General features: G+C 50.4%; 1 protein-coding gene across 1 annotated transcript; it reads right to left on the bottom strand.

Annotated features, from left to right (window-relative positions):
* Positions 1–257: 257 nt before the first annotated feature.
* On the bottom strand, positions 258–7,527 carry NKX6-2 (NK6 homeobox 2). Its single transcript, XM_035138169.3, has 3 exons — positions 6,356–7,527; positions 5,282–5,454; positions 258–2,171 (listed from the first exon to the last, which is right to left on the bottom strand). Exons 1-3 carry the CDS (start codon positions 6,786–6,788, stop codon positions 1,887–1,889), a joined length of 891 nt encoding a protein of 296 aa, XP_034994060.1. The 5' UTR covers positions 6,789–7,527; the 3' UTR covers positions 258–1,886.
* Between the last annotated feature and the right edge of the window lie 290 nt (positions 7,528–7,817).

Genomic DNA, 7,817 nt, shown 5'->3' with positions numbered 1-7,817 from the left:
AACCAGTCCAGGAGCGGAAATAGTATTCTAGCTTTTGCAACAGGCATCTGTTATGGGGTAGTCCCCTTTACTAAGTCAAGTATGGGTCTATGGGTCTGATTGTGTAGAATACATACATAGAAACTGACCAGATTTTTTTTATATTAAAAAAAACCTTAAGGAAACAGTAAGTCAAGAATATATTGGTTCCAAACAAGAGCACAGAGAGACGAAACTCCAAGGAAGTTGTCATACCACCACACCCAAAGGCTGAAATTGTCCAGAGGAGAAGCTTGTTAAATAATTTATTGATTTATACAAAGTCTTTCCAACTGTAAGAGTTTGGAGCCAACCGAAAATCAAGTAATGCAGTGCTTTCTCCCTTATTCTCTTTAGAAAAGAACAAAAGAAATTCAAAGGAAAGGGAAGGTAAACGAAAGCATCCAAACCCCAAAACAAAAGAGGCGAGAAAAACGCTTTTTTTTTACACTAGAAATATACATCACAAAAAAAATCTGCGATTTCCTATATACAAAGCGGCTGAGTTGGAATCTGGGACCCATATACAAAACAGTAACAAAATCTTGATTGTTAGGAGCAGGAGAGCTACCACAGAAGGGGGAGAAGGGGGTTGCTGTGGGTGGCAAGTATTATCAACAACAAAAAGGCAGCCGTCCTGAGTACAAATAATTCCACCCCATCAGAAGCTCATTTATTTCCCAGTCAGTTCCTCTGATTTAAAATGAAACTGTATTTCCAAGTGTTTTGTAGGATAGGGATGTGACTGGGAACTAAGCTCCATTGCAAACTAAGGCTGCCACCCTTAAGGATGGTTACTACAGAATGAATCTCACTGGACTCAGTGGAACCTACTGTATTTTAAAGGAAATATGCCTGTTCTTCATGCACAGCTCCACCCAATCTTATCCATTTTTACTCAGAAGTAAGCCCCAGTAAGAACACTGCATCAGGAAATAACCCAATCCTAAGCACTTTAGCAGCACAATCCTAAACACATCCACTCTGAAATAACAGTGCAATCCCATACAAGTTGCTCAGATCTAGATCCTATTCAGGGGCTCTTACTCCAGAGTCAGTTTGCATAAAATTGCATGCAACCTTTACAGCAAGATCCTGAGGAGTAAAGTCCTATTGAGTTCAATGGGGCTTCCTCCCTCGTAGGAGTGCGTTTAGGATTGCCGTTGAAGAGAATCGCTCCGCATTAACAATGTTTACTCAAAAGTAAGCCCTACTGAGTTCAATGGGACTTACCTCCTAGTAAGCAGGCTGAGGATCGCAGCTGAATTGAGCGGCAAAGTCTTTTTTTCTATTTGGATGGAGCTACGTTTTCCAGGGACGCCTGCTTTTAAGGTCAGGTGATTTGGCTGCCCCTTCCCCAAAGTCCATTTGCTCTGAGCAGTTTTCTTTTTTACGCTAATCTGAATAGGGGTTGGTTGGGCATCATGGCGGCTGTTTTGTTTCCAAATGTAGAATGGGGGTAAAAGGGGGTGGGGTGGCAGGGTTGGAAATGGAAAATAAACCAGGGTCGAGTTACCCATAAAAGTTGGAAAGCTTTTCTTGCGGGTTTTTTTTTTGTGTGTGTGTGTGTGTTTGGTTTCCTTCCTTCCTGTGCGAGCGACGCGGCTGTGCGTTTGGAGAGTGCGCACCGTCGGAGAGCAAAGGGGCGCTGCTCCTTGGTTCCCATAACTTAATTCTGTCCAAAATATATATACACACACGTTATTCCCCCCCATAAGTGGCGGGCTGTACAAGACGTCGCGGCGGCCAGTCCCGAGGCTGGCTGGGGCTGGCGGCGTCGGCGGCTACCCTGCTTGGCCGGAGGGAACGGGAGGGTCGGGCAGGCGAGAGGGGGTGGCGGGCGAGGGCGAGGCAAGGCACGGCCGCAGTCACGACGGCTCCGAGGCGTTGCTGCAGGGGCTGAGCAGGGCCAGCGGGCCCGACGACACCGCGGCGGCGGCGGCAGCTGCAGCGGCCGCCTTGTGCTTCTTGAGGAGCCGCGTGATCTTCTCGTCGTCCGAGTTGGGGTCGAGAGGCTTGTTGTACTCGTCGTCGTCCTCGTTCTCCGAGCTCTCCTTCAACTTCTCCGTCTCCGAGTCGTGCTTCTTCTTGGCCGACGCCATCTCCGCCGCATGCCGCTTCCTCCACTTCGTCCTCCGGTTCTGGAACCACACCTGGGACGCAGAGCCAGGGAGAGGGAGAGAAAGAAAGAGACAGAAAGAGGAGGAGGGAGGGGAAGACAAAAACACACACACATCTTTGGTCACGAGTGTCTCCAGGGCGCAAGTCACAAAGGTTAAAAACAACAACCCCCCAACCCTGATCCGCAAGAGAAACAATCGGGGTGCGCTGGTACCCGGCTGTGCGGCGCAGGGGTTAGAGTCTCGTCTCGGACTCGGACCTGAGAGACCAGGGTTCAAAATCGCCACTAGACAGGGAAGAATTACTAACAAAGTTACTTGCTAAGGAAGCCAAAACCAAGTCTACTTGGAAGTAAACCCCATCACTCCCAGATGACTTTTCACAGGGATGTTGCCCCATTACTTCCAAGTTGCGCATGCTCTTTCCAAGGAAGCACAGGAAGGTGCTTATTTCCAGGAAACCTGGAGGGCAACCATCCCTGAGGTCCGGTTCACTCCTAAAATCTTAGAATCCCAACCCACTTGCATTGGGGAAGGGGTAGGTAGAGCATGGTGGCCCCATCTGTCGGCCAGAAGAGGAGCAGCTGCAGGGAGCAGGGGTTTCCTTTCTTCTTCCTGCCAGAAAGAACTGTACAAACTTTGGAACTCAGAACTAGTGCTGAAGCTTGCTTTCCCCCTACTCCCACTCAGTCTTATTTTCCTTTCCCATCATGGCCTTTTTGATAGCCTTTGGGTTTGGGTTTGTTTGTTCTTGGTGGAAAAGAGGGTAAAAAATCCTGTAAATAAATATTGGCTGAATGTAGGCAATTTTGTTTGACCCTGTTCTGGCTTGGCCAAAGGAAGGCACAGGCAGGCATCTATACCCATCCTATATTCTATATCTGCATACAGCTCCACACACCCACACCAAGCTCACGATCCACCAGGGCATGCACACGCGCGCACACACACACGCCACCTTGGTAGCTAACCATTCCCAAAGACACAGATCTCCGGAAACCTGCCCTCATCCACATCTTATGCTATCCCATCACTTTGCATCCTATTGGATCCCTGCTCCAAAAGCATCACACCCCTGGATTTCTCAGCCCAGACCTCAACTTCAGCGGCAGGTGGCTTTCAAGCAGGTTCTCTTTAAGTCATGCTCTGAGCTAAGTTAATGCTCAGTGTCCTTTGATGGCTGCCTTCTCCCTGCTTATCTAGAAGCAAACCCCACTGAACTCAATGGGACTTATTGCTTAGTACAGAGGATTGTGGTGTTAGGGCAGCTGATTTCATTCCCTTCATACATACTGGGACGTAAATGACACCAAACCCCAAAAGGCTTACTTTCATGTAAGCCAAATCAAGCCTTAACAAGAAAGGTGTGACTCTCCCCATCTCCTGAATCCATAAATTTCTGAGTGGCATTTAAATCTAGCCCCTTTTGCATGAAAAAGAGGGGGGAAATATTACTTGTGGGAAAGTAGATCAAATCCTGCAAAACCCACTGAGGAGTAAACATGCATCATGTTCCAGCTTCAAGTGTACAGAAATATGGTATAGGAAGCCAATTTTTAGGCCTCATAAAAGCACTGGGGGTCTTGACAGGAGACATTTGTCTGGTTATTTTGAGGTTTTATTACTGGCCTTCGAGAACAGTAGGAAAACCAGAATCTGAGGATGTTATTTCATGGGAAACTGAGTGCTGACAAATGAACTGCTCAAATAAGACACTGGGACCCCATTGGAAAGCCATGACGGGAACTAAGATGGCAATCCTAACAGAGTAAGATCCACTGAATGCAATGCACTTTAAAAAACTGAAATTGCCTCTCAATCCAAATGCAGAATTTCTTGTGATGAAATCAGAAAAATATCTGTTGATAATATTTTTTAAAAATCCCACGTTTTCCATAAACTTATGAGATCATGAGTTTGTAAGCCTCCCCCTCCATTGATCAAGGAATGACCCACCTCATGTTAAACACTTTTGCAGTGCAGTCCTACACGTGTCTACTCAGAAGTAAGCCACGCTGAGTTCACTGTTTCTCATTCAAAAGTCAGACTCTATTATGATCGAATCAAATTTCAACTAACGATGAGGAAAATGGCGATGTGTGTGTTAAAGAGCAAGAAATGTCTTGGCTATAAATATTGTTTCAACTCTACATTTTAAAAACAACTTATGCTTTTAAAGTGTTCTGCCTTTTTATAGGGGGGGGGGGAAATAACAAGACGGCAGGAACACACACCCCCAATCCCTTGCAAACACATTTTATAATCCGTCCACAACCTTAATAAATTAATTTTCAGTGCAACCTTATACATTATTTCTAGGAAGGAAATGGATTGAATAGTGGGGAATATTTGCGATCAGCTTGCTCATCTCTCTGCCCTTGGGAAGAACTCCAGAAGAGCCCTTAAAGGACACAGATCGGCTGAGGCCAGTTTATTTGTAAGCAAACCAGCTTAGGACTGAGGAGCTACAAGATTTAAATTTAGTGTCTTTGAGCTTCTCTTAATTATGACTTTTAAAAATAATTAGAATTAGTAAGATATTTATTTTGGTAGAGGGAAGATACTAAGTCTATCAGATACAGTAAACAGCAAAGCTGTGTGACATCTCATGGTTAGAAAAAATGAAACAGGCTTTAGCGGGCTCGACAAGACTAATAGCCACGGGCTGTTTCTTAGTACTTCTGTTAAGCCCACGTATTCTGAACTCATTTATTTACCTCCAAGAGAAGGCGCATGGCGGCACAGCCACTTTGCTGGGAAGTTAAGTCCCACTGAACTTGGAGAACTTACTTCTAAGTAAATTTGCGCAGACTGGGACTGCTAGTCCCTCTGAAACCAGCTCCCCTTCAGTGCCAACTGTCTTCTCAGTGCAACCTTATAAGTGCCTACTCAGAAGCAAGCCTACCCACCTTGAGTTCAGAGGGACTTATTCTGAGGGGAGAGGATTGTATAAGATTGTTTATTCGTATTTCTGCTTGCCTGGGAGTAAAAGTGCCACGGAAAAAGGGTCACACTTCTGAGCAGACATGCTTAACATTGCACCGCAAATATTTATTTTATTTTTTTGCCACTTGCCACCGGAGCCTCGGGCGCCCGAGATGCCTGCTGACCGTCGAGGCAGCCAGCAAAGGAAGGCTCCTTACCTTGACTTGACTCTCCGTCATTCCCAGCGAGTAGGCGAGGCGGGCTCTCTCGGGTCCTGCCAAGTACTTGGTTTGCTCGAAGGTTTTCTCCAAAGCGAAGATTTGCTGCCCAGAGAAAGTCGGCCGCGAGTGTTTCTTCTTGCCGTCCTTGTCCAAAACCATCCCAGCCTGGGCTGGAGAGAGGGACGAGGGGAGCGGAGGGAGAAAAAGAGCCCCGTCAAGCGCCGAGGAAAAAACACCTCCTGGACCCCAAAGCCTTTTGTGCGCGCCGGGCAGAAACCTCCTCGGCGGATCTCACGCGGACTAGCAACCTGAAATGCCGTCGCAAATCCAACCCGCCCTTTCCCGAGAGCAGCCGCAGAGCTCGGGCCCAGCAGGAAAACTTTGTCACCAGCTAGCCTGCAGGAGATGCAACGTCAAGGGAGAGTTTAAAACAAAACAAAAACCAGCCAGTCGTTGTGGAGGCGCGATCGGGGCTGCGCAAGACCCTCGAGCTGCTCCATCAGTTTCCCGAAGGCGACCTGGCCAGTTTCAGCTGGCCTTCAGGAAACCGATCCTTGCCGGTTTCATTTCCAGACATCAAAACAGCAGCCAGCTGGAAGCGTCCTTCTTTGAGGCTGCAGATCACGGCGCCCGCTCACTCTCAAAGGGCCACCCCCTTTCCCTAAGCGAAACCCGCTGCCTCTTTATCTGGGACCCACCCGAGCCCTAGAACCGCTTAGCCAGAAAAGAAGGAACCCCCCACCCCACCTCGCCCTGCCCATCCGCCTAGGGCTGACCAAACCAATCCATATGGACCTGTTTCCTGGGAATTAACCCTAGCACCTGTTGCCCGCACGCTGCACCCAGAGCCCAGCCGTGCAACTGGAGAGAAAAGAGGCGCCTCCGAGCATGTGCAGAGTGCTGTTCCACCCTGTCTCTCCTAATGAGCGCAGGGCTTGATGGGACTGGCTGCCCCTTTGGCACTGGCACCTCTAATGATCAGGATTGGGGAAGTTTAAAAGGAATCTCCTTTTTTGCAAAGATCCTCCCCTCCTCCCTCCCAGCCCCGGCTCCTCGCCCCCGCCTTCTTACCGGGACAGGCGAGCCGGGGGTCCCTCCAGGGCGCCCCCTGCATGACTCCGGGCCAGAAGATGGGCGGCCTGCCGGGCAGCTCGGCCAGGGGCTTCGGGTACCGGGACACGGCCGCCGGGTTGAAGTACATCCCGGCCGCGGCGGCTCCGGCCAGCCCGTTGAGCCGAGGCAGGCCCGTGAGGAGGCTGCTGGCGGCGGCGGCGGCGGCCACGGGCCTGCCCAGGATGTCGCTGATGCCGTGCGGGGTCCCCAGCGGGATCTGCGCGTTGAGTCCGCCCAGCGAGGGTGCCTTGAAGCCGGCCGGGCTCTGCAGGGCGTAGGGGAAGAGCGACGTCTTCATCTCGGCCATGTTGTGCAGCGCCGCCAGCGGGGCGCTGCTCAGCACGAAGGCGCCCGGCGGGCGGTTAGCCTCCATCTGCCCCACGGCTAACATTGGCGGGCATCAAGGGGCGGGCGAAGCCGAGCGGGAGCGGGGAAGGAAGGCGGCCCCAAGCAAGGGCAGCAACAGTCCGCCGCCGCCGCCGCCTCCGAGGGAGCCACAGAAACCAGACTTCGCTCGCCTTCTCCTCCACCTTCTCCTCCGTTCCTGTTTTTGGCGGGAATTCGCCGGCAAGGCCGCTGCAAAGTTTTGCTCCGGTTCTCCTGAGCGCTCGGCGGGAGCGCTCGGTGGCCGCGGGTCCTTCTGTCGAGGGCGGCTTCAGCCGCAGCAACTCCCGGCGGGAAGTTCTGCGGCCAAGAAGGGGAGGGAGAAGGAAGGCGGGTCGGCCGCAAAGCCTCGGTGGGAAAACGACAACGCCAATCTCGGCGGCTCAGGTTTCTTCTTCTTCGCAAGCTTTTAATTGTAGGAAATAACTTTTTTTGGGAGGGGGGAATTCTCCCAAATTTGGAAGTCCTCTTGAAGATCGGGAATTGCTGCTGGAGTATATATATGTGTGTATATATTTATATTTTCCTCTCTTTTTCTTCTTCTCCCCTCCCCCCACCTTCCAAAAAAATCAAATAAATGCTTTTTTATTTCGTTCTTCCCAAAGCAAGGGGAGTTTTCCCTCCCGGTGAAATGGACTCGAGCGCTCGGAATCCCGGAGTCTGGACAAGATGCGCTGATAACCTCGCAGCCACCTGCCAGCCGAGCTCTCGGATTGGTCGCGCTCTCTTCCGAGGCCGCTGCTATTGGCCAATGGACGGGCATTCCGGTCTCCCCGCTTTGCATGCGCGTCATGGAAGTGTGTGCTGGAAGGGGCGGGGCGTGCGGGGGGGGAGGGCGCGCGGCGGAGAGAGATCAGAAGATTGCGGGGGAGAAAAAGAGCAACATTAAATGAAGGTTCTATTATAAAGTCAAGGTACTTTAAATGGCTGTAAATTTGCCCGCTGATTTATCTTTCCAACGACGAAATAAATTCCGTTGAATGGGAGTTTAGTTAGGCTTAAGGGTTCCCCCCCTTCCTCTTTTCCTTTATAAGGA

The sequence above is a fragment of the Zootoca vivipara genome, chromosome 5 (assembly GCF_965207765.1).
Source record: "Zootoca vivipara chromosome 5, rZooViv2.hap1.1, whole genome shotgun sequence".
Lineage (NCBI taxonomy): Eukaryota > Metazoa > Chordata > Lepidosauria > Squamata > Lacertidae > Zootoca > Zootoca vivipara.
The sequence above is the reverse complement of the archived record's forward strand: the minus strand, read 5'-3'. Positions and strand labels throughout refer to the sequence as shown.

Bases quoted from the DNA above. Each gene is read 5' to 3' on its own strand.
- NKX6-2 (XM_035138169.3), bottom strand. From the start codon at position 6,788: ATGTTAGCCGTGGGGCAGATGGAGGCTAACCGCCCGCCGGGCGCCTTC. The intron at 5,455-6,355 runs GTAAGAAGGCGG...CCCTCTCTCCAG, and splicing joins CCCCCGGCTCGCCTGTCCCG to CCCAGGCTGGGATGGTTTTG. The intron at 2,172-5,281 runs GTAAGGAGCCTT...TCTGCGTCCCAG, and splicing joins TGACGGAGAGTCAAGTCAAG to GTGTGGTTCCAGAACCGGAG.